General features: G+C 41.5%; 1 protein-coding gene across 2 annotated transcripts in view; it reads right to left on the bottom strand.

Annotated features, from left to right (window-relative positions):
* The window catches only part of NFX1 (nuclear transcription factor, X-box binding 1), a 75119-nt gene extending 57007 nt beyond the window's left edge, over positions 1 to 18112 (bottom strand). For both annotated transcript variants that reach the window (XM_011288594.4, XM_019816083.3), the window contains exons 1-3: positions 17959 to 18112; positions 12427 to 13428; positions 984 to 1142 (exon numbers count right to left, since the gene is read on the bottom strand). In XM_011288594.4, the coding sequence (XP_011286896.1) occupies positions 984 to 1142; positions 12427 to 13428; positions 17959 to 17983 (1186 nt within the window). In that variant the 5' untranslated portion in view covers positions 17984 to 18112. The remainder of the gene's footprint in view (positions 1 to 983; positions 1143 to 12426; positions 13429 to 17958) is intronic.
* Between the last annotated feature and the right edge of the window lie 8844 nt (positions 18113 to 26956).

Below are 26956 nucleotides of genomic sequence, written 5' to 3'. Positions count from 1 at the left end.
GTAATTATTTTTAGTAATACTAAAAGTAATACTTTTAGTGTTAAGGTAAACATTATCTAAATCTTGGCTTGAGAAAAAAGATAAAATATTTGAGTACATGCAGGAAAACCCAGATATCTTTTTTTTTTTTATTAGATTTTATTTTTAAGTAATCTCTATATACCACATGGGGCTTGAACCCACAACCCCTGCAATCAAGAGCTGTATGGTCTACTGACTGAGCCAGCCAGGTACCTCGAGATGTCTTAAATTATAGAAGAGTCACAAATCAGAAAACATGTTATTAACACATTTACACTATCCACAAATAGCAGTATACTTTGGGAAAAACCCACAAAATACTATGGAGAAGATCTGTTAAAGATAATGCAACTTTAACACCCTAGGGGTAAACTAAACCACTGCTTCCAAAACAAAACAAAAGAAAACAAAACCCAACAACTGCTTTCTATAAATTTTCTAAAGCAAACTATACAGAAAATGTTTTCTATAGTTGCTACTTGGATAAGTTCTCAGTTAATGTGACTGATTTTGTTCTATTCCAAATATATTTTAATATTGTTATGTTAGCTGGTTTTAAAAATGTCTTTCCTTTTTTAAAATTTTATTTTTATTTTTTAAGTAAGCTCTCCACCCAACATTGGGCTTGAACTCATGACCCCAGGATCAAGAGTTGCATGCTCTACCGACTGAGCCAGCCAACCACTCCTTAGCCATTTAAGATCTATAGCTTAATACTGGTCATCTGAAACATGTTCAAGGCAACATAGCAGATAAAATATTCAAGAGGAATTAAATAGCTAGGTTAAAGGGTCACCTGGCTGGCTCAGTCGGTGGAGCATGTGACTCTTGATCATGACGCTGTAAGTTCGAGCCCCATATTGGATGTACTTAAAAATAAAACCTTAAAAAAAAAAAAGGCTAAGTTTTAAACCTGAATATATCAAATAAGTGAGAATATTCAGAAGAGAGAAATGACTGACCTGCTTGAGAGGCTGGAGACCTTGCCCATTTCTTTATGCAGTTCAAATGAAACACATGATAACAGCTCTGACAACTCCACACTGGCGCTGTGACACGAACCAATTCACAGCACACCATACACTCATATTTTTCTGTAGTTAGCTGTTCAATTAGAGAACCTGTTTAAAAAACCAAACAAATTAATTCAAACATAGAAAAACATTCCTTACTTTAGTCAACCAAGGATGAGAAAGGGATTTGAGAGAAGAATCCAAACAGAGAGGTTTTAAGTATCTTGTCTGATTCTGAGTAAGGTGGTTGTTCAGTGTTTGGGGCCAAGAAAGAATAGGAATATACTGAGGGAGAAGACTTAGGAAGTAGACATTCAGGTGGGGATTCCCAAAACTGAGGAAACATTCCCAAGAAACTGCTCAGGAACCGATGGAGAATCCAAATGCCCCTCATGACACAGTTTAAGAAGCCAATGCGGGGCGCCTGGGTGGCGCAGTCGGTTAAGCGTCCGACTTCAGCCAGGTCACGATCTCGCGGTCCGTGAGTTTGAGCCCCGCGTCAGGCTCTGGGCTGATGGCTCAGAGCCTGGAGCCTGTTTCCGATTCTGTGTCTCCCTCTCTCTCTGCCCCTCCCCCGTTCATGCTCTGTCTCTCTCTGTCCCAAAAATAAATAAATGTTGAAAAAAAAAAATTTAAAAAAGAAGCCAATGCATTGCAGCACCTTACCTTGCCTCCTCTGAATCTGATCCAGATCCATGGATTTGGGCTAGGAAGGGGCTCATGAAGGTGCAGTGGTCAGCTGAAAGAAACCTAAGCCTGCACAGGTTCCAAGAACCCAGGGTGGTAACATCTCTTCTAGCAGTTGCCATGAAAGTCTTCAGTTGATCTACTCAACAAAGGTATTATTGGTGTTTACCACAACCCTATGGTAGGGTTACTAGACTAAAGGAGACACAGAACTTGGCTTCAGAAGCCCAACATCTGCTGAGAGAGAGCAGTATCATGGAATCCTCCTACATGTTTTCCTTAATACCATCACCCACTTCCAGACTTTTCCTTAAACACGATCTCAGCAAAGCCTTTCTAGATCCCAAGTATAGTCAGGTGCTCTTGGAGAGGGGTGTGTGTGTGTGTGTGTGTGTGTGTGTGTGTGTGTGTGTGTGTGTGAGAGAGAGAGAGAGAGAGAGAGAGAGAGAGAGAGAGAGAGAGAATTTCTTTTTCAGTCCATATTTTTAGCATTTACTTCATAACACTATTTTATTTGTTATCAGGTCCAAATAGGTTATAAGAATAAAATAACTAACCTTGAATGCACCATGCCAAGTGCTGTGCTAAAGCACTTTATGCATAAAGTGCACAAGGAGGGGAGGGACAGAGGGAGAGAGAGAGAATCCCAAGCAGGTTCCATGCTCAGCGCAGAGCCCAACGTGGGGCTTAGTCCCACAACCCTGGGATCATGACCTGAGCTGAAACCAAGAGTCTGACACTCAACTGACTGAGCCACCAGGCACTCCACAAATTTGCATTTTAATCACTCCACAATTTTAGCTCTCCTCAGATTCCTTTGTCCGATTTAACGTCAAAAGAAACATAGAACATGGGGACTTTAAGGTCTGTGAGGCAGGGCCAGGGCCTTGCTCACTGTTGTATTTCCAGTGCCTGGCCTTTAGCAGGTGCTCAGTAAATATTTATTAAATGAATGGATGAAGAAATAAATGAGTATCACCTACTCTGTTCTACAACTTCTCTCCCTTAAAAGTTTCAGTAAAGTTTCTGGGATAGTTCTTTTGCTGTCAGGAAAGTCTGGAATAAAGATTTTATGTAGCTGATAAAGGAGAATCTACTTGCTTTAAATAACATATAAACATTAACATAAAACTTAATTATATTATAAAAACTGAGGAACCAGACTTTCTTAAAAGCAGGAATACCCTATCCTGCATAGGTAACATCTGTGAATAACAAAGTTAATTATATTTTCTACCAGTTAGCACAGTATGTGTGGAAGATTCTTAAGGGTGAGTTAAGTAAGAGCTCATTAGAAAGTGAGATTACATTTGAGTCATTTATATACAAGAGCCTGACTGGGGCAGAGGAATAGTTTGTAAGAATTACATTGGAGATACTTTTTGTAGAAAATGCCTATTGACTATTCCAGAGCAGAACTGAGAGAGAAGTAAAGGACACAGGGGTGCCTGGATGGCTCAGTTGGTTAAGCATCCAACTTTTGATTTTGGCTCAGGTCAGTGCAGAACCTGTTTGGGATTCTCTCCCTCTCTCTGCCCCTCCCCTGCTTGTGCTCTCTCTCTCAAAATAAATAAACAAACAACAAAAAAAGTAAAGGACACAAAAAAGTAAGTGAAGTTTGGAACATACACGAAAGCCCTATGAGAGACTATTGTTTTGATTTTTACCCTGAAGGTTGTCTTTTTATTTTACTGTTTCTCTTATTCATTAAGTTTATGGCTTGTTAATAAATAATTATTGTTTTATATGTGATGTTTCTAAATCTAGCCACAGTGAAACTGTTTCTAAATCTAGCCACAGTGAAACTGACCACTAGGATGCACACACATATAGTGGTGTGGGAACAACTGCCAACTTTGAGTAACCCACAAAGCTCTACCAAGCCCTTTCTAAAGGCTGTGTCTCTCATATCCCATGTTCAATCTGACAGTAAATCCTTCTGGCTCTACCTTCAAAATAGATCCAGAATCCAACCCCTTATTAGTATGGCCCAAACCACTATCCATTCACCTGGGATTATTAAAATGGCCTCCTAACTAGTCTCCCCTATTTCTGTCCTTGCTCTACTTGTCTATTCTCAACACAGCAGCTGGAGGGAGCCTGTTTAAATGCAAATTAGATGATGCCACTCATGCCCAGAACTTGCCAATAGTTCCTCCATCACATGCTTGTAAAAGCCAAAGTCCTTACGACGGCCTTCATCACTTCTGGGTCCTTATGGCTATTCTTCCTTCCCTCTGAGAACACAATGGCTGCCTTCCTAGCCCCAGACTGGCAGGCATATTTCTGCCTGAGGATCTTTACAGTTTGTTGTTCCCTCTGCCTAGAATACTTTTCCCTAGACATCAACATAGCTCAGTCCCTTAGTGCCTTCAAATGTTTACTCAAAATGAGGCAGTCTCTGGCCATACTTTAAAATTTTGAAACCCACTTCCTCAACATTCCCTATCTATTTTCCATACTATTTATTTTTTCTCCACACCACTTGAACCTTATAGATCATATATTTTACTTATTTCACCTTACTTATGTCCTAACTCTGTACATAGAATGTACACTCCCTCAAGGGCTGAGGTTTTTTACCTATAGCGCTGCCTGGGACATAGTGAGCACTCAATAATACTTGTATGAATGGGGGCGCCTGGGTGGCTCAGTTGGTTAAGCAACCGACTTCAGCTCAGGTCATGATCTCACACTCCATGAGATCGAGCCCCGCTTCAGGCTATGCTGACAGCTCAGAGCCTGAAGCCTACTTCAGATTCTGTGTCTTGCCCTCTCTCTACCCCTCCCCTGCTCATGCTCTGTGTCTCTCTGTCTCTCAATAATAAATAAATGAAAAAAAAAAAAACTTGTATGAGTGAATGAAAAGAAAAAAAAATATAGCAAAAGGTTCCAGAAAGATCTAGAAACAGTATAATCCTTTCACTAACAATACTTCGGTTTTATCCAAACATGTTTAACATATGTAAAATATGGTAGTATCCTAGAACAGCTCTGTGCTGATCAACTATTACATTTCAGGTCCAAGGCTCTTGTCTGCTGGATGCCAGCCCTGGTCTGACCACTGGCTCTTTTTCAATCTAAACCCTCTCCCACTAGGGCTTCCCCATAATTTCTCAGCCATAACTGTGTCTACTCTATACTTCTACTTTGAGAGCATATCAGTAAAGATTATTTCCCATTGAAATAATTGGAAGAACAAAGAGACCTGATTGAAGTGTTAACTGACTACAAACTTTTCAGATGCACCAATAAATAACTTAAAAAAAAAAGGTCTAAAACAATACTAATTTGAAAAATCCAAGAATACACTGTGATTATGTAAAAATAATAATCATATATATATGGCATTTTAAAAAACAGATGCACAGTGAAAATATATAGGGGTAAAATAATGTCTGGAATTTACTTTAAAATATATCTGCAAAAATAAAAAGGAACAGATAAAACAAATGAGAGGGGCACCTGGGTGGCTCAGTTGGTTGAGAGTCCAACTCTTGATCTCGGCTCAGGTCACGATCCCAGGGTCGTGGGATTGAGCCCCACATCTTGGCTCCACACTGATCATGGAGCTTGCTTGAGATATTCTCTCTCTCTCTCTCTCCCCCTCCCTCCACCCCTCTCCCCCACTCACCCCTCTCAAAAGAAAGACAGAAAGACAGAAAGAAAGAAAGAAAGAAAAGGAAAATAGAACTAAAGTTTAAAACTGATTAAAAACTTGTATGAGTGAATGAAAAGGAAAAAATATATAGCAAAAGATCTTCAGACTAAAGGTGAGTTACCTACTAAAGCAACTTTATTAAGTTACCTCATTAAATGTGAGGCAGCTGTTTTTAAAACTCTCATACAATATAAGCATGGTCAACAGGTTCAAGGTGGTTTTGCTGAGTCTGAAGCGTATGTCAGATACCATGTTTATTTATGTGAGTCTGAAGCTTGTGGCAGAGCTTAGGATCTGGAGGTAAGAGTTTAGAAGCCAGCACAGCACAGAGGCAGTGGTTGAGAGAGCAGTTGTCGTCTCCCAATGAGACATTATCAAGTAAGAAGAACAGAGGGCTGAGACAAAGTCCTAGGAAATGCCAACATTTAAGAAAGAGGTGGAGGAAGAGAAACTTGAAGGACACACGCAGGAACAGCCAAGAACAAGGAGGACCAGAAGTGTGTGGTATCAAAAAAGTAACACTTCAACAAAGACTCCTTCACATCAAACTCAAACGGAAGCCCAGGATAATGAGGACTGAAATACATCTGTCTGCTGGCTGTGGCAAATAGGAAGGCATTAATGACCCTACCAGTAGCTCTCTGAGTCAGTGGTGATGATGGCAGAGGACTGAGAAGTGAATCAAAACAGGGAAAAGGAAACAGGGTTGGTGACTTTTTTTTTTTTTAATTTTTTAAATGTTTTTATTTATTTCTGAGACAGAGAGAGACAGAGCATGAGCAGGGGAGGGGCAGAGAGAGGGGGAGACACAGAATCCAAAGCAGGCTCCAGGCTGTGAGCCGTCAGCACAGAGCCTGACGCGGGGCTCCAACTCACGGAGCGTGAGACCATGACCTGAGCTGAAGTCGGACGCTTAAACGACTGAGCCACCCAGGCGCCCCAGAGTGGTGACTCTTGATTAGACTGTAATGGAAGGAAAGGAAACACTACCAGGAGGCCACATGACAGGAGTTTTTCTTTTAGAGCATAGGACAGACTTAAGAAGAGCTTTAGGCTGAGAACTTGCAATAGCAGATGTGAAAGGCTGATGGAAGGAAATAAAGGAGAGTTCAAAATGAAAGAAAAGAATAGGCAGATTTCTCTGAGTTTGCCTAAAGGGAGCAAAAAGTTGAGAAAATTATGCCTGATGATCTCATAGGAGGCAAGGAGGTCCACTGAGACTGAGGTAGATGAATGGCAGGAAGATCTGAACAAGACTGGAAAAGATTTGGGGGTACTCTTAGATGAAAATGGGAAGGACAGCTGACCAAGGTCATATAAGGGGAAAATAGGCAGTATGGAAAGTCAACTGAAGTTGGAGAAATCACTAAACAAAAATATTTACTGAGAACCTACTATGTGCCAGGCATTGTTTAAACACTAAGGATATACAGTGAACAAAACAGACAAAACTTTTCTGCTCTCAGGAAGTTATTATCTAGTAGGGGAATATGATAAACAATGAAAAAGAAGTAGCATCATCAAACAGTGGGAAGTACTTTGGAGAAAAATAAACCAGTAAGGGATGGGGAATGCTAGTAGTGGGGGGAATATTATAGATCTAAACAGGATGATCAGGAAGACTTCCCTGAGAAGGTGAGAGAATCTTCAACAGCACCAAATCTGTACTACTGTATGATTTCCTGGAACAGCATCCTGTTATCCAGATGGAGCAGAAAAGGTAGACTGCAGCATCAATCCAGGGTGGGGATTCTGCCAAATGGCTTCTCAGAAGGATAATACTTCAAAAGTACAATAAGGCCCAGCCTAAAGAGGGAATAAAGAAGGATAGATGGCTGACAATACAGTTAATGGGTGTAAGAGACTGAGAGAACCAGAAGGACAGGAGGTTATGGTCAGAAAGTAGTAGCGGGTGTAGAAGTATAATGAAGGCAAAGGTCACTGTGGTTGAGAAGATCAAAGAATATGAGGATGGTATAATCCATATGATCACTATAGTCACCCAGACAAACAGCAGGATTTATAGTAAATCAGTAGTTCTCCAATCAGAGTTACCAGGAGGCTTGTTAAAAAATAAGATTGCTGGGCCCTATTCCTAGAACTTCTGTTTGGTAAGTCTGAGGTGAGGCACAGGAATATGCTTTTCTAACAAGCTCCCTGGCGTTGCTGAGGACTGCTGCTCTGCAGCACTTTGAGAACCATTGGGCAAGAGGAAAGATATAGGCTGGAGGCATTAATAAATGAGGGCTGGGGCTGGGAGATTTGGAGGCTAATACATGACAACAATAAAGAGACAGGAAGGTGATGTAGCCAAAAGGTGATATAGCATTAAGTTCAAAGGAGCAGGGATTTTGATACAAAGATAGAAAAATAATGGTTCACAAATGACACTGATGGAGGAGCACACTCCTCTCATCTTCCAGAAACTAAGGCAAGTGGGATAAGGAAAAACAGCAGGCACTGAAAGGCCGTAAGGAAACGTGGTGAACTTACAGAAGGCCACAGATTAATTAGGAAGTGGAGGAGAAACTTACTAAGGATACAGGGGATCTTGCTACCACAGAATGAGGGCTACAGACAGCCTGGAAGAATAGAAGCAGTGCTAGTTTCTCTCAGTACAGAATGCGACTTAGCAAAGACCACTTGCAAGCAGCCATAGAGACTTTAATCCTTTCTTTCCATTCCAATCAAGTTTTTATATCCACCACTCCACCAAAACTGTCTTATCAAGACCAATAACTCTCAGTGCCAAATCCACCAGTCAATATGCAGTTGTCATCTTTCTGGATCCAGCAGTAGCATTTGGCACAACTGATCACTCCCTCCTTGAATTTCATTTTTAGTTTGGCATTTAAAACATGGTTCACTTCCTAGTTCAATTGCTACTTATTCTCTGTCTCCTTTGCTGGGTCCTTACCTTCCAACCTTTAAACACTGAGTTACAGGAAGGCTCCATCCTCAAACTTTTCTTTTCTAACTACACTCACATCTTAGGTGACCTCCTTTAGTCTGTTAGAGGACTCCATGCTGAAAGTTCCTAAGTTTACATCTCCAGTCCAGATCTCTTCTTGAATTCTTAACTCCCTACTTAACCAAATTATCTATCTTTCCTTAATGAGGAGTGGACAAAACATATCCAAACTTTTCCAACAAGAAAGACCAAGAAAACTTTTCCAACAAGAAGACTAAGACTAAAAGGAGACTAAGGAGACATGATGACTAAATGCAACGTGGTATCCTGGACTGGATCCTGGAACAAAATAAGGATGTTAGTGGAAAAAAATGGTGAAATCCAAATAAAGTCTACAGTTTAGTTTATACTACTGTACCAGTGTTAATTTCCTAGTTTTGACAAAGGACCAGAGTTGGTTATGTAAGATATTAACATTAGACAAAGCTGTGAAAGATATATGGGTATTCTCTGTACTATTTTGCAACTTTTCTATAAATCTAAAATTATCTCAAACTAAAAAGTTTTGAAAACAAACAACACCCTTTCCTCTCCCAGGCTCACACTCCAGTACATGGCAATTCTATTCGTTTTTTGTTTTTTTTTTTAAGATTTTATTTTTTAAGTAATCTCTATACCCAAGGTGGGGCTAAAGCCTACAACCCAGAGATCAAGAGTGACTTACTCCACTGAATGAGCCAGTCAGGTGCCCTGGCAATTCTATTCTTTTATGTGATTCAGGCACAAAAGTGTTGGCTTCATCTTTGACTCCTCTCATTCTCTTGGAGCAAACATCTAGTCTATCTGCAAATCCTGTCAGTTTTATCTTCCAAATACATCCAAAGTCTAACACTCTTACCTTTACCAACACTACCACCCTAGTCCAAGTCTCCATCATCAACTACGTCAATTGCTCCAACAACTCCTAACTTATCCCCTTGCTTCCTTACAGACAATTCTCCACACAGCTGCTAGGAAGATCATGTCATCCCTTTTCCCAAAACCTTCCAGCTGCTTCTGATCTTCTTAATCAGAACCACATCCAAGGGCCTCACATGATCCAGCCCCTGTGATTTCTCTGACCTCCTCTGCTGCCTGCTTCTCTGTTGTTCACACCCTAATCTAAACTTGCTTCTTCCTCTGCTGGGTACACTTTACAGAAAGCCACATGGTGTACTTGTCTCATCAAACAGACCAACATATCTAAACTAGCGCCCCCCCTTTACTCTGTCCTCTTAAACTGCTTTATATTTCTTTTTTAGCACTTACCCACAACCTGACATACTAAATATTGATTTAAGTGCTCTCTGCCTGCCTTCCCTACCAGAATGTAAATCTCACTAGTAGTGTATTCCCAGTACCTAGAACAGTGCTTGATACATAGTATTTATTCTATAAATATGAATAAAGTGTTCTCAAGAATATGTGGGGATGTGAGGCCAAGAGAGATTTGTTAGGCAAAACGCTAAGATGGCCTCTAAGATTCCCACATGCATACAGGTGTGCATGCCCTATATAATCTCCTCCCCTTGAGTCTCAGTGGGCCTGATATAATCAGGTGAACCCTTTAAAAAGAGTCTAGGGATCAGAGAAAGAAGTCAGAGAGATTTGAAGAATCTCTAGCAGATGTTTTCCTATAGACCTCGAAGAAGATAAGTGCCATGTTGTGTAGAGGGCAATGTGGTAGGGAATTGCAGGTGACCTCTAACAGCTGAGAGTGACCCTCAGCCAATAGTCAGCAAGAATAGGGGACCTCACCCTACACCCATAAAGAACTAAATCCTACCAACAACCAGTGAGCATGAAAGACCCCATGCCTCAGATGAGGTTTCTCCCTGGCCAAATTTTAGACCTGCGAGGCTCTGAGTAGAGAACTAGGCTAACAGATACACAAACTCCCGACCCAAAGAAACTGTGACATAATAAATTTGTGTTATCTCAAGCCACTGCATTTTTGTGATAATTTGTTATGAAGCAAAAGGAAACTATTAGCCAGTCTTAAGAATTCAAAGACAACTCTAGTATAATGCTACCTTTGTTCATACACAAGTTGAGGTCCCAAGAGGAAGGACTGCCTAGGGGAGCAAAAGAGAACTAGAAGTACTATAAGCCAGGGTAAAAACAGTCCTGGGTAGGTGGTGACTTCATGTGTTGGGCTGGGCTACGTACATTAAACTGGAGGGAGACCAGATGGTAAAGGTCCACAAGGACAGCTACAAGAACGAAACTGTTTAGCCTGTACGAAATATATACACACTCAAGGCAAAATGAGAGGTGTCTTCAAATACCGCAAAAAAGCTGATTTGCAATGAGGAGGTGGGAAACTGGTGAGAGAGACTGGTTGCTGTGTTGCTTCAGAGGACAGAACCTGAACCAGGGGATAGAAAGTATTTACTGGAAAGAAGTTTTTAATTCAAAATAAAGAAGAACCTTCCAACAGAGTGGAATACCTATTATGTTCTAAGAGCTATGTTAAGCAATAGGGATATAAAAAACAATCTTTGCTTTCAGGAAGCTTACAGATTAGTGTTGGGCATCGACATATAAACAATGATGGCTTCCAGTGCTAACTGCTAAGTGCTAACTGCTATAACGGAAACGTGCACGTTTAAGGGAAAGACATCGTAGGGCTATTGAAGATTCATGCCATCTGTGGAAGTAAGAAAGGTTTGCTGGACATGTGGCTAAACTAGCTATTAAAAAATGAGTAAGAGGAGCGCTGGGTGGCTTAGTCAGTTGAGCATCCGACTCTTGATTTCAGCTCAGGTCATGATCCCAGGGTCGTGGGATCAAGCACTGTGTCAGGCTTTGCACTGAGCATGAAGCCTGCTTGGGAGTCTCTCTTCCCCTCCTTTTGCACCCCCCTCCCTAATGTGTGCACTCTCTCACTCTCAAAAAAATAAATATTTTTTAAAAGAGCAATTTAAAAAGAGTAAGGATTCATTAGTGAATCAAATGGCAGACATTCTAAAAGAAGAGAGCCATATATACAACAGCAGGGAAAGATGAAACAACATAGAGTACAGAGAATACAATGTGGTGGGGGGGCTGATGCAGCATAAGGTGGGGTGGCTGGGTAAGGAAGAAGCCAGAATCTGCATGTGGTGAAAACAAGTGAACAGAAATAAACAGGGGAGTGACACAGTTCAATATGTATTTTAGAAAGATCATTCTCTGATGCTGGTGTAAGAGATGGACTGAAAGAGAGAAAATGAAGATGGCAAGAATGGTTAGGACATTTTGCAGATGAGCAGACAAGAGACGATGTAGGCTGGAATAAGGAAAGGCAGTGGAGATGTTACCATCCCTTACCTGTGCTTTTATATTAAAAAAAAAATCTTGTAACCAAACATCTATAAGACCCACATCTGCATTTTAAAAATCCCTTACTGAAATTCTTTATTAAGAAAAAAAGTTCCGGGGTGCCTGGGTGGCTCAGTCGGTTAAGCATCCGACTTTGGCTCAGGTCATGATCTCACGGTCCGTGGGTTCGAGCCCCGCGTCAGGCTCTGTGCTGACAGCTCAGAGCCTGGAGCCTGTTTCAGATTCTGTGTCTCCCTCTTTCTCTGACCCTCCACTGTTCATGCTCTCTCTCTGTCTCAAAAATAAATAAATGTTAAAAAAAAAAAAAAAAGAAAAAAAAAAAAAAGAAAAAAGTTCCGTATTTGTATTTGCTTATAATATAGAAAAACTAAGTAAGTGGTTACTTACTGGGGAGGGGAGCAAGTGGTGGTAAGACCCAGGCAGGCAGATGATGAACAAAGATAGAAAGAGATGTTTCATTTCATACCTTTTTTTTTTTTTTTTTTAAGTTTATTTTGAGAGCGTGGGGGACGGGGGCAGAGAGAGAGATGGGGGTAGAGAGAGAATCCTAAACAGGCTCTGCACTGTTAGTTTGGAGTCCAACGCAAGGCTCAAACTCACAAACTGAGATCATGACCTGAGCCGAAATCAAGAGTCAGACACTTTGACTGAGCTACCCAGGCATCCCTCACTGTATACCTTTTAATATTTTCTAGCTCCTAAATTGCATGAATTTATTATCTATCAAAACAAAACAAGACAAAACATTTCCACTATCTAGGTAGATTTACCTGTGTGCGTTTCCACATTCTTTAGCACGTGGTTCTGTTTGCCTCGGGGGAAAGATGCTACTTGAGGATCCTGCCTCCTTACAGCACACTTCTCTGGGTCAATCCTTCTGGAAGACTTGTTGACAACTGCCAAATTCCCATCGTCACAGGCAGATTTTGCTGGCCTTTCATTAAGATTATCCTTTGGAATGGGTGCCATGTTGTTTCTGGGTCCGGCATTTGTATGTCGTTGGCCCTCTTGTTTTAGTGGATTCCTACCTGGTCGTGGCCTAGCCCCCTCCACTTCCCAGGGAGGCCTTTTCTGTGGGTATCTTCTTTGCTCACTGCGTCTGGCCCCATACCCATCCGATACTCCTTTCCTAAAGGATGTGTCCAAAGAGTCAGAGTGGATAACCCCCACAGGTTTGGTATTTTCAGGTCCAGCATCCTCAGATTTTGTAGTCATTCTGTTACCCCACTCACATTTGAGTTTTCCCTTGACTTTAGGTCCTCTACCATAGCTGTATATAAATTGGGCTGCTTTTTTGGGTTTTGCTCCTCTGGGATCTGCACCAACAATTTCCTTCTCACTCTCAGAAGGGCTGTGCTCTCTGGGGTTTGTCCCACTCTCTGGCCTGGCCACATTTTCTAAGCTAGCTGCATCTGAGGACTGGTCAGTGAGATTCTGTACTTTCTTGACCTTGATATGTTGCTTTTCACTTCTCAATTTCTGCCACGGTTGATTCTGAAGGCCATGGCTCTTGAGTAATTTGTTAGAAGTAGAGGACTGGAAAGAAGTTTGTTGACTCTTAGGTTTGCTTCCCAAAAGATAACTGTGCTGATGAATACCAGAGATGTCATCATAAGAGACTTGCCTGGAAAGGTGACAAGGAGGTGGTGAACTGTAATTTCTTCTACCAATCCTATTAGAATCTAATTTCCTTTGACTCCCACAATTTAGACCAGAATTTTTTCTCTCCTGAGGAATGAACTCAGCAGCATCCGTATTGAATTTAAAAGTACCTAGGACATAAAAAAATAGACACGCCAGTAAAGAAATTGTCACCCATGAAACCCACAAGTCCCTAGGCCATATCTAAAAGTTATTTTCCTAAGGACTATATAAAACAGGCCCTTATTAGGGCCTACTTTTCCTGTGAATGTGATAGGTTCAAGGTGCTTGTGGAAGACTGACCATTCCATGTCCACTAGCTTCACCAATAGCCACTGCTAAGAATTGCTAAGTAAACGGGGCACGTGGGTGGCTCAGTCAGTTAAGCCTCTGACTTTGGCTCAGGTCATGATCTCGTGGTTCGTGGGTTTGAGCCCCACGTTGGGCTCTGTGCTGACAGCTTGGAGCCTAGAGCCTGCTTCGGATTCTGTGTCTCCCTCTCTCTCTGCCCCTTCCCTGCTCATGCTCTCTTTCTCTCTCAAAAATATGTAAACATTAAAAAAAAAAAAAAAAACTGCTAAGTAAAACCGCTCATCTGAGTGATCAGGCATTATTATTATTATTATTATTTGAGAGAGAGGGAAAGAGCAAGAGCAAGAGAGAGAGAGCAGGAACAAGCAGGGGAGGGGCAGAGGGAGAGAGAGAATCTTAAGCAGATCCCACAGATATGGGGTTCAATCTCACAACTGGGATCATGACTGAAATCAAAAGTCAGATGCTTAACTGAATGAGCCACCCAGGCATCCCTAGTATTATTATTTTTATTGCTATTATTATTATTTTTAATGTAAGTTCTCTGCTTTATGTGGAGCTTGAACTCACAACCCCAAGATCAAGAGTTGCATGCTGAGCCAACTGAGCCAGTCAGGCACCCCGATAGGCATGATTTATACCTGCATTTGTTTTATAAAAAATTTCAGGTCAGCATACAGTTCAGGGGTGAGAATCAAACAGCAGGTTCCATGTGGTCTTTCAAAACTCTAAGATAGCATTGTATAATATCAAGCAAACAGGCTTTGGAGTCAGACAAAATCAGTTTGAAGTCTGGTCCTCCAACTGATGCTTTTAGCCTTCATTTCCTCACCCATGACGAAAGATGACAATACTATTTCAAAGGGTTATTGTGAAATTTAATCAAAATCTCATATTGATAGTACTTAACACAGTGAGTACATTAGTTCCCACCTGTTCCCTCCAGGAATGTATTTTAGGTTTTTCATACATAACCTTTATGATATGGTCCAGAATCTGAGTCTCAAAAATTAAGCATATGCCCCTTCAACCCACTCATTTTTTTCCCTCAAGATGCTTCTTTGTCCCTGAAGCCCAAAGACTAAATGATTTGCCTAAAGATACAAAACTAGTTAGTAGAAAAGCCAGAATGAGGGGCGCCTGGGTGGCTTAGTTGGTTGAGCATCCGACATCAGCTCAGGTATGATCTCACGGTTTGTGGGTTCAAGCCCCGCATTGGGCTCTGTGCTGACTGCTCAGAGCCTGGAGCCTGCTTCATATTCTGTGTCTCCCTCTCTCTCTGTCCCTCCCCTGCTCACACTCTGTCTCTCTCTCAAAAATAAACATTAAAAAAAATTAAAAAGCCAGAATAATGTGTAGCATATCATATAGATCATACAGCTGACCCTTGAACAACACAGTTTTGAACTACAGAAGTCCACTTATACATGAATTGTTTACAGTACAGTACTGTAGATGTATTTTCTCTTCCTCATTTTTTTCATAACATTTTCTTTACTTTATTGCAAGAGTATGTAAATATATAATACATATATCATGTAAAATCTGTGTTAATCAAATGTTTATGTCATTGGTAAGGTTTCTGGTCAACAGTAGCCTGATAGTAGTTAAGTTTCCGGGGAGTCATAAGTTATATGTGGATTTTCCACTGCGCAGGGGGGTTGCCATCCCTAACCCCCACATAGTTCAAGGGTCAACTGTACTATGAATCAACAAAGCCTGGAAGACATGTGTTTATGTACTTGCCCATCACTTATGTCTGTATGCAAGTAACTTAATCCTAATTTTTTTTATAAGGAATGGAGACAGTAATAATCCCTACATCCAAGAGTTGCTATGAAGAATAAAGCAAGTTAGTAACATATATACAGTGGTTAAAATAGTGCTTTATTGTTGCTGTTAGGGCTACCGAATATCTAAAATACACAGACCTGACCACAAATGGGTACAGTACTGAGCCTGTGGGTTTCAGGTTTAATAATAAACCCTAACATTTATTAGGTAATTAACATGCGCCAGGCACTATTCTAAGCACTTTGCATCTGTTGACTCATTTAATTCTTACATTTCTGATGAGAAAACTGAAACTGAAAAAGTTACTTGTCAAAGACCACAGACGTGTTCCAAAGCAGACTCAAGATTCCACCCCTGGCTGTATGGCCCTATAGACCACACTCTTACACTACACTGTCAGAGTTTGGGTAGTGGATACCATAGAATCACATACTCAAGAACTGAATGAGATCATAAAGGTCATAGCGTAACCTTTCACTCAATCCAGGATTTGTCTGATGGCTTTCACACAGGCAATTCTGGGGGTGGGGTGGAAGGCCTTACAAAACAAAAAGGGGATTAGACAAATTCATAAGGTGGTGAAGGAGATGTTTCACAAACATAAGAGAAAACATAAAGGTAAGAATGGGAAGATTAGACCAAATGGGTGTTGTATAGTCCTCTCCTTCTTGAAGAAACAAAGTGGGAGAGGGGCAAAAGAAGCCAGTAAAGTTGTGCAGAATAGCTTGGTAAAGGATGGGAGGAAGGTGTTCCATGTTAAGCTGTAAGGAGTTGATGCAACTACAGAGTCTAGATAGGGCAGCACCTATTCATATACAGTATGTGTTCCATTAGACATGAGGTAGTAGGTAATGTCCTCAGAGAGACCCTTAAGAGACAGGAGGAAGGGGAAAAGGGCACATGAATCAGTAAACTGCACCCAAGACACAAAGTACTGAGACACTCCCCCTTTTTTTTAGTATTTTAAGTAGCTAGAAGTTACTTGGTAAAGAGGATACAAGTGGTACCCTACATTCAAGATAACACAGCAGAATAGTTAAGTGTCCAGCAGATGAGTGGAGAAGAGTAAGGGGAAATCCAATAGATTATGAAGTCCAGAAACAAAGCAGACATTGGAGAGTCTGCCCATGGGCAGAAATATATCCCTGAACTGCTCTGCTATTTGAGGACACAAGTGGGCAAGAGAACTAAACGCTGAGTGGAGATGGGGGTGTGGGCTAGAGATGATGCTAAAATAAGAACATGGGATAGTTCTTTGGACTAGGGGACTTTGCCACAGTAGATGGGGAGGAGGTTGCAACCTGGGGCAGAATACAGGAGGCCAAAACTGTAACTCACAACAAATCCCACCCATTCTGGCCTCAAACAACTGACAGGTGTAGAAATGGGCCAGAAGTGAGCCTGAGGATGGGAAGATCAATGGATTCAGTTGAGGATCTGGGGGGAAAAAACGTGTGGGAGAATGACAAAACACCAGCCTAAAAAAGTTCCTATCCCCCAAGATGACTCAATACCTAAATCAGGACTAGGGTTTGGAAAACACATTTTTTTTTTTTTTTTTTTTTTTACTGAGACCCACAGTAACAAGTACATTTTACCTGCCACCCAGTACACAAATACATATATATTCTTCCTAGTGCCCCAACATTGGTTAAGTGGCAGTGACTCACTCAAATCAGTGAGTCTTAAACTAAGACTACAAACCACATGCTGCAAATTGCTGTCCTGTTTTTCATTAAGAGTGGGTCCTGAAATCAAACCATTGTAGTGGGTGTGACAAGTATTTTTTCAAATAAAACAGAAAATAGAGCATACTGCAGACAGCAAGGAAGAACATTACTTTCTGAAACTTTTGGTTCGCTTTTGTATTTACACGTGTGCACTGAGTCGCGATGTAAAGTTTGGATAACAAAGACCTAAAGTACACCTTGAAGGAAATGGAAATGGATGTTACATTTACAGCCAAATGAGGGTGTTTTACACACAGAGCTAACTCCAGGAGAAGCGAGCTAACAATTACGGAACAGGTACAGTACAGGGCGGGAGCCTTCACAGGAATTAACATATTCACTCCCAACTGATAGATGAGGAAACGGAGACTCAGTCACATTGCGAGTCTGTAGCAGTCTGAGATTGGAAACCACTGATGTCCGGGTCGAGCCCGCTCCGCTGCCCCAGGAAGCGCCAACCCGCTACGCATGGAGAGCCCGCCATCGTCACTGGCGGTGACTGGGCCGCCGCCCGCCTTCTGGAGATCAGGACGGCCTCTGCCCCAGTAGGGCCGGGCTGAAGGCGGGACGCCCACATCGATTCGCTTGGCGCTGGGACAAACCCGCTCTCCCTGGAGACCCAGCTGCGGGGACTTCAACAGCCCAGTGGTGAACGGGCGAGGTCTCGATACCCACGACGCGCGTGGCTTGGCCCTTCCGAGCCACTATCCCCAGCCCTAGTACGCGCCACTCTCGCGATATGAATGGCCGGGCCCCTAGGACTCGTCACTGACCCAATTTCCGCTCCCTGAGAGGGGCCCAGTCCCGCGCGGGCCGGGACAGTACCTGAGACAGGAGGCGCCTCCGCCATCCCGTGCCGCAACACCTAAAGCGAGCCCTGCAACCTAGAAAGGGCTGTCACCCGGTCACGTGCCCTCGACTTCCGGCGCCGCAAGACTAGTCGCCTCTGCGCGCGCGGTGGACAGCCACGGAGGTTGCGCTGCCTGAGTGAACTGTGCGGTACGTCGGTGACGTCAGACACAAGCGCCAGGCGCCGGCCTACAGTCCTGGCTGTAGGTAGTAAAGCTCGCGCCGGGTGTGGGAGCGTGCAGGAATTTGCGTAGTCATTGTTTTTCTTTTTGAGATTCGCGGTGCTCTCTTGCTACCATGCTCTGTTGCCCTGGCACCCAACCAACTTCACATGGCCTGCTGGAGTCAACTCAGACGTCACCTTCTTACCTAGAGTAGTTCAGGTTTGAAGTTAAAAAACAAAACCCTGCTAAGTAGTCGCAAGGGAATGTGGGGGAAAATAACGTGCAAAACAAACGATAACAAGGCTAATATACAGAGAACTCTTACAAAGACGTTAGATAACTTCTAAGCCAAAAAGCGATATAAAAACCATGTGTTAGAAATGGTAAAGGACTTGAACCGGCAGATGACAATAAAACAAATAAGATGGATACTGAACATAAAGGGGAAAGTATGGAGGCGCTGATAATTTGTAAAGTAACAGCAGTAAAAAAATTTTTTTAATGTTTATTTTTGAGAGAGAGACAGGGAGGGGCAGAGAGACAGACAGAATCTGAAGCGGGCTTCAGGCTCTGAGCTATCAGCACAGAGCCAGTTGCGGGGCTCAAAACTCATGACCTGAGCCTAAGTTGGATGCTCGGATGCTCAACGGACTGAGACACTCAGGGGGTCCGAAAGTAACAGAATTTTAAATGAGCGTGTGGAGTTTGTTTTGTTGTTGCATTACTAACTAGAACGTAACATTTAAGTGTGAAGCAGCTGCATTTGTAAAGAAAACATGAAATAGATTAATTCACATGTGGGTTTTTCTGTTTGCTTTTTTACACTTGATCTTAGCCAAAAGACAAGAAACGATTTTTAAGTTTTATTTTAGAGAGAGAGTGTGCTAGTGGGGGAGAGAAACAGAGGGAGAGAGAGGATCTTACCAGCATGGAGCTGACCCGGGGCTGGATCCCATGACCCTGGAATCATGACCTGAGCTGAAATCAAGAGTGGGACCCTAAACCCACTGAGCTACCCAGGAGCCCCATTCACGTGTTTTAATACGTCCTTAGGCATTGCTTTAAGTGCTGGAGGTAGATGGTGAAAAAGAGGAACATGGTCCCCACCCTCATGAAGTGCATTATCTAGTAGAGGAAATTAAAAACTAAATAATTTATAAATTAATAACTTGTAGAATAATTTCAAATTATGTTAGCATTGTGAAAGAAATAGGCAGGGTAACAGTGATAGAGACTTAATGGGATCTGCTCCAGAAAAGGTGGCCAGGATCTTTGAGGGGAAAGAAAGATGAGAAGGAGCTAGCTAGCTACATGAGGATTCAGAGAGAAGGAATAGTATGTGCAGAGGGTATGAAGAAGGAAAGACCTTGAAGTGTTCAAGATGTTGAAGTATCTGCTGGAGAATAGTAAGCAAGAAGAGTGGCACAGTATGAAGTTGAAGAGTTAGGTAAGGAGATCACTCAGATCACCTGCAGGCCATGATAAAGGATTTTATTCCAAGTGCAGTAAGAAGTTATTGAAGGGTTGGTTCTAAGCAAAGAAGTGGTATCTGAGCTACACTTAGATTTCTCTTCCACCCAAGGAAACAGTGAATTGTGGGGGGAGAAAGCATAGAAGTGGGTAGATCAGTTACATTTTTGTATTACACTAATGCAGAAGATGATGGTGGCCTTGGACTAGAGTGACAGCAAATGAGATGGAGAGAAGAGGACAGATCTGAGGTATATTTGAAATATAACCAGTGTCCAGCTTCCAAACTTTTTCCATACCGACGGGTGTGATGTGATACCTTATTGTAGTTTTAATTTGCATTTGATTACTAATGAATCTGAACATTTCTTAATGATCTTTTTAGTTTCTTCTTTTTAAATTTATATCCGTTGGCCATTTTTCTTTCTTTCTTTCTTTTTTTGATTTTTGAGAGAGAGTGAGTGCAAGTAGGGGAGGAGCAGAGAGAGGGAGACAGAAGAACCGAAGCAGGCTCCACGCTGGCAGCAGCTAGCCTGATTCAGGGCTTGAACTCACAAACCCTGAGATCACGACCTGAGCTGAAGTTAGATGCTTAACTGACTGACCCACCCAGGTGCCCCCATTGCCCATTTTACTATTGGGGTTGCTTTATTTTTCTTGCTGATGGTTTCTTATATATTGCAGATATCAATTCCTTATCATTTTTAGACATTTCAGTTTTCTCTTCCATTGTCTATTAATTTTGTACTTTACTGAACATAAATCCTTAATTTTGACACATCAGCTCACCAAACAAACAAACTATATTGTCACCTTTTGAAATTGCCTGATGTTGGTGGCTCAGTTGGTTAAACGTATGACTTTGGCTCAGGTTGTGATTGTGCGGTTTGTGAGTTTGAGCCCTGCATCGGGCTCTGCTGACAGCTCTGAGCCTGGAGCCTGCTTCAGATTCTGTGTCTCCCTCTCTCACTGCCCCTCCCCTGCTTGTGCTCTGTCTCTGTCTCTCAAAAATGAATAAATGTAAAAAAAAAAAATTTTTTTTTAATTACCTGATGTTTTAGTCTGGGTCCAGTTCAGAGAGGAACCACACAGTCATCTGAACAGAGAAGGTTTTATTTATTTAAAGACTTATCAACTATAACAGAGGATTGGAGAAATAAGGAATTGACTAGTAAAGAAGTAAAAAAAAAAACAACTCTAAAATAATAAAGAATTAGCAATATAAGGAACAGCCACTACCTCTATGGTTGAGATAGACTGCTCACTGAAGATCGCCTCAGAGCTGAGGTGCGGACCTTCTCAGAGAGGATGTGTCTGTGGCTCACTAGATGGCAAGGAAGCAGTGTGGTGCTACAATGGCAGAAGCTGCTAGAAATCTACCATGTAGGATGCTAGGGAAAGTAAATCATGGGGAGATGTCTCAGAAAAGGCACTCTACTATAAACCACCTGAGGTGGTGCCATGAGCAGTTTCTGGCTGTTGGCCACCATAAACTGAAAAGGCCAGGGGCTGAAGAAGCTCTGTATGTTGCAGGAGCCAAACACTGGAGAAGCTGCCTGTAGCACAGAAGCCTGCCTAACTCAAACTGTAGAAACAGGAAACAAAACCTTTTCCTCCTGCGATATCTCTCTGGTGCCCTCTACTGACAAATTTTAGTATCTGCCAGCTGATAAAGGATATAGTTTTTAAATGTTTATTTATTTTTTAGAAAGCACAAGCGGGGGGTGGAGGCAGAGAGAGGGGGACAGAGGATCTGAAGCAGGTTCTGCGTTGAGAGCAATGAGCCCTATGCAGGGCTTGAACTCACGAACCACGAAATCATGACTTGAGCCAAAGTTGGATGCTCAACTGACTGAGCCACCTGGGCACCCCTTGGATAAATATTTAAAAGGGTCCACATCATTTCACAGAGCAAGCAAAAAGGATAAATTTGGAACTGAATAGCAATAATTCATAACTGGCATACTAGGGAAAATGTTATTTTCAAAACTTGTAAATGAAGTAAGTAAACAATTATCTTGCCCTCCCTATACAAACAGTATTTCATACAACATACCAAAACGTATGACAAGCAATAAAAGTGGTATTCAGATGGAAATTTATAGCTATAACTACTTGCATTTAAAAAGTCCAGGGGCACCTGGGTGGCTCAGTTGGTTAAGTGTCTGACTCTTGGTTTCGGCTCAGGTTGTGATCTCACAGTTTGTGGGTTCGAGCCCCATGTAAGGCTCTGTGCTGACAGAGGGGATTCTGGGATCCTCTTGGGATTCTTGGGATTCTCTGCCCCTTTCCTGCTCTCACTCTCTCTCAAAATAAACATTAAAAAACAAAGTCCAGACACTGGAATATTATTCAGTACTGAAAAGAAATGAGCTGTCAAGCCATGAATAATACATGGAGGAAACAAATGCATATCACTAAGTGAAAGAAATCAATCTGAGAGGCTATATTCTGTATGATTCCAACTATACGACATTCTGGAAAATGCAAAACTGTGGAGACAATTGCTAGGGCTTAGGGGACGGGAAAGAAAAATAGGCAGACAAGAGGCTTTTTAGGGCAGTGCAACTCTTCTCTATGATACAGTGGTGGATACATTGTCAAAACCCATAAAATGTACACCAAAAGTAAACTCTACTGTAAACAATGGACCTTGGGTGATACTAATGTATCAATGTAGGTTCATGTATTGCAACAAATGTACCACTGTGGTGTGGAATGTCAATAATGGAGGAGGCTGTGCATGTGTGAGGACACGGTATATGTGGGAATTCTCTGTACCTTCTTAATTCTGCTGTGAATCTAAACCTCCAAAAAATAAAGTTTATTAATAAAAAGAGACAGACCTCAAATCAGTAGCTTTAGCTTAATCTTCTACCTTAAGAAACTAGAAAAAGAAAAGCAAACTAAACCAAAACAAGTAGAAGGAAACAATAAAGGTTAGAGCAGAAATAAAATAAAAATAAGAAAATTTAAAAAATCCAAGAAAACAAAGTGATTCATCAAACAAAAAGAAAAAATTGTCTTTTAGCTTAGATTGACAAGAAAAAAGAAAAAAACTATTATAATTAGGAATCAAAGAGGGGGACATTACTATAAACTTTAAAGAAGTAAAAAGTGGGGTGCCTGGGTGGCTCAGTTGATTGAGTGTCTGACTTTGGCTCAGATAATGATCTCACAGTTCGTGGGTTCGAGCCCATCAGGGTCTCTGCTGCCAGTGCAGAGCCTGCTTCAGATCCTCTGGTCTCCTCTCTCTCTGCCCCTCCCCGTGTGCTCTCTCTCTCAAAAAAAAAAAAAAATAATAATAATAATAAACATTAAAGAAAAAATTCTCTCCCTCTCTCTCTGCTCCATCCCCCCCCCCAAAAAAAAAAGAAAGAAAAAGAATTATAAGGGAATACTATGAAAAGCTTTGTACTAAGAAATTAGATTACTAAGATGACATGGGAAAATTCCTAGAAATATACAAACTACCAAAATGGACTCAAGAAAAACAGAAAATCTGAATAGACCTATATAGCAAGTAAAGAGATTTAACTAGTAATAAGAAAGCTTCCAACAAAACCCAGGCCCAGATGGCTTCACTGGTGAATTCTACCATACATTCAAAGAATTGACACCAATCCTTCACAAACTCTCCCCAAAAATAGACGAGAAGGGACTACTTCCCAACTTTTTCTCTGGATGAAAACTCTGCCTTAGGGCAATCAATGCCTATCTTCCTGTTGCAGAAATTGATGGCAACAGCCCAGACTGTCCATGAAAACAGACCGAGACTGATTAGGCATTCTAGGGCAGTGATTCTTAGCTCTGGCTACATATAAGAACTACCTGGGGAGCTTTTAAAAATCCAAGTGCCCACACCATATTCAGATTCATTATATTAGAATCTATGGGGGGGGGGTAGGAAAATATAAAAGGAAAGCTATAGTATATGGATAATACAGGTTGAAGTGCCAAACTTTTACGTTCTTTCAAATTCTGTGTCTCCCTCTCTCTGTGCCCCTCCCCACTTGTGCTCTGTCTCTGTCTCTGAAAAATAAACATTAAAATACAAATCTGACCTGCTTTTAACTCTACGTGTTTCTCAAGTCCAACCCCTCCTCTCCTTTCCTCTTTCAACTCTGGATCTTTCCAATCTCCTTTGGAGATGATATCATTGGATCATTCCAATCTCCTTTGACCTTGCTAAACTTCCAGGGCTGATAGATTACAACCTAAGGATACCACCAGTACTCAATTCAGCTTCTTTTTTTTTTTTTTTTTTTTTATTATTTATTTTTGGGACAGAGAGAGACAGAGCATGAACGGGGGAGGGGCATAGAGAGAGGGAGACACAGAATCGGAAACAGGCTCCAGGCTCTGAGCCATCAGCCCAGAGCCTGACGCGGGGCTCGAACTCACGGACCGTGAGATCGTGACCTGGCTGAAGTCGGACGCTTAACCAACTGCGCCACCCAGGCGCCCCACTCAATTCAGCTTCTAATGGTTAACAGGTGAGATACTGAACAGAGATACTGACTGGTGGCAGCTACTGGTGGAATGATTATCAGAGGCTATGTTGTGCCTGGGACTTTGCCACAGGACTCATCTTCTCCATTTTCCTTAAATTCACTAAGATTGACATAGACCAAGTCCTGGCTTTAGTTCTTTTCCCAGTACATTCTTTTCCCAAGAATTAGCAGAATGATAAAAGTGTTAAGGAATCTTCAGGAAAAGGAAAACTGGTCAGAAGCAGAAAATCGACTTTGTGGTGCATGTGGGGGGAGTGGAAGCAATTATTACAGCATTTAACATTGAAAAGCGGGACAGAGCAAAGAAGCTGCAGAGAAATTTCTGGGATTCTTATTGGCAAGTGACAGGAACCCAACTCCAACTAGTTTAAGCAGATAAAGGGGTTTATTGGCAGAATTCGCAGTTCACAGAATTAAAGGAAGAGTTGCCGAGACTTGGAGCACTCTGGGAATCTCAAGGATCAGAGGTTTGGCTCAGTGCCATAAGGATTCTTTCATTCGGCCTCTCATCTTGGCTCCCCTCCAGACTCAATATCTCAGGCTTCTCATACTGACAAAGAATTTAGGGGGTGGGGGAAGAAAGCATTTCCCCTAGTTTCCATTTAGTAAATTCAAGGGAAGAACTTCAACAGGCACAGCCTGGTCTCTAATTGGTATTTTTGCAATAATCACACAGTTATAATTGGGGAGGCAGATCTGTAAAAAGAAAAAAAAAGAAAAAAAAAAAGAATGTTGTTCTGAAAGGACTAAGCAATAAACCATTATAGAGAGGCAGGGACCAAGTCACAGGCAGCTTTGTATGCCTTGCTGGAGGTGTCAGGGAACCATGAAAGACATTAAGTAGTGACTAGGTCAGATTTGTATTTTAATGTTGATTTATTTTTGAGAGAGAGAGACAGAGCACGAGGGGGGGGGGGAACAGTGCAGAGAGAGAGAGAGAGGGAGACATAGAATCTGACTCAGGCTCCAGGCTCTGAGCTGTCAGCACAGAGCCTGACATGGGGCTCGAACTGGGGAACGGTGGGATCATGACCTGAGCCAAAGTCAGTGCTCAACCGACTGAGCCACCCAGGCACCCCCAGATTTGTATTTTAGAAAGGTAAGTATAGCTGTGATGAATGGATTCAAGGAAATGAAACTGCACGAAGAGATAGCAAGTCATTAATTCCAAAAGATTATGGGATGGATGTCTAGGTTAAGGAAAGTTGAAAGAGGAAAGGAGGGAAGGGGTTGGATTTGAGAAACATGTAGAGTTAAAAGCAGAGTTTGATGATTAACTGAATGTGCAGAGTGAGGCAAAGTGTAGGCATTAAGGACAACTCAAGAGCTTTCTGTTTTGGATGGAGGATAATGATTCCATGACCTGAGACAGGGAAAACAGGAGGAGGAGATTCAGGTCTAAGGGAAAGGTAATGGCTACCTTGGCCACTTGAATGCAAAGTGTTTGTGGGCTTCTGGAACATCCAAATAATTCTTAGGCAAAAAACTGGGTATGAATAGGATTCTGAAACTCAGGGGCAAGATCTGGGATAGAAGTATAGATTTAGTGGTCAGTAAAGTCATGAGAATAGTTGAGTTCAGTAAATATAAGTGATCAAAGAAAGAAGTGATAGCTACAAGTTAGAATCCTAAGAACACTAACATTAGTTAGTGTTTCAGAGCAATGAGGATTTCAGAAAGGAGTCTTAGAATAGTCAGAAGAACAGGAAAACCAGAAAGCATTGTCACAAAAACCAAGGGAGTAGAGATTTTGTTAGAATGATTGATCACGGGTATCCAATGCACTAAAAAGGTCTAGTTGGAAGACTATCACCCATTACAATTGGCTATATATGGGGCACTGATAACATTGGCAAGAAAGAAAGCAGGAATGTTTGCTGAGAGTGAATCCCAAGAAAATAAGCTCAATTTAGATATCAGATTTTAGGTAATGGTGGGACATTTCATTGGGAATGCCCAGTACTGAAAATAAGAATGAAGAGGTCTAGACTAGTGACAATTATTTTGAGTCTTTAGCAATAGGTAATACATAAAATGTTGGGTGTGACATGTTTCAAGGAAAATATAAAGGGTGAGAGGAAGTCCAAGACTGAAACTATAATGAAAGAAATATTTAAAGAGCTGAATGAGAAATTATAGAGAGGCCAAGGAAGATTTCAAGAAGGTAATGATGAATAGTACAAAAGCTTTTTGAGAGGGTGAGATTAGTCTGCACGAATGAATCATTAAAGACCCTGCAATTAGGCAGGAGCTTGGACTCCTGGCACCTTCCAAGAAAAGAATGAAGCCTCTGTTTTTGTTGTTAATAATCCTTCATATGAGACTAGCAAGCTGCAAAGTATAGTTAACCCTTGAACAACATGGGGAATAGGGCACAGTTGAAAATCTGCATCTTTTAACTCCCCCCAAACTTAACTACTAATAGCCTACTATTGACCAAAAGTCTTACCAATAACATAAACAATTAACTCATATTTTGTACGTGTATTAGAAACAGTAAAGTGAGGAAAAAGAAAATATTATAAGAAAATCATAAGGAGAAAATACATTTACAATACTGTACTGCAAAAAATCCATGTAGAAGTAGATCGTGTTTAAACCTGTATTGTTTAAGTGTCAACTGTACTCACGACCATTACCTCAATGATTCATCACAAAAGCCGTGTGAAATGAGCATGATTTTACTAATAAGAAAGGTTAGTGAAGTGACTAGGCTACATAGTAGTTATTAGACAGTAGATGAGGGCCCAGGCCTGGATTGTTCTTTATTCTTCCCTCTGATGCTAGCAGTTAAGTTTGATTTTTAGACTGAATCAACATTAAAAT

Source organism: Felis catus, chromosome D4 (genome assembly GCF_018350175.1).
Source record: "Felis catus isolate Fca126 chromosome D4, F.catus_Fca126_mat1.0, whole genome shotgun sequence".
Classification (NCBI taxonomy): Eukaryota; Metazoa; Chordata; class Mammalia; order Carnivora; family Felidae; genus Felis; species Felis catus.
Note: the sequence above shows the minus strand (reverse complement) of the source record. Positions and strands in the feature narration are given on the sequence as shown.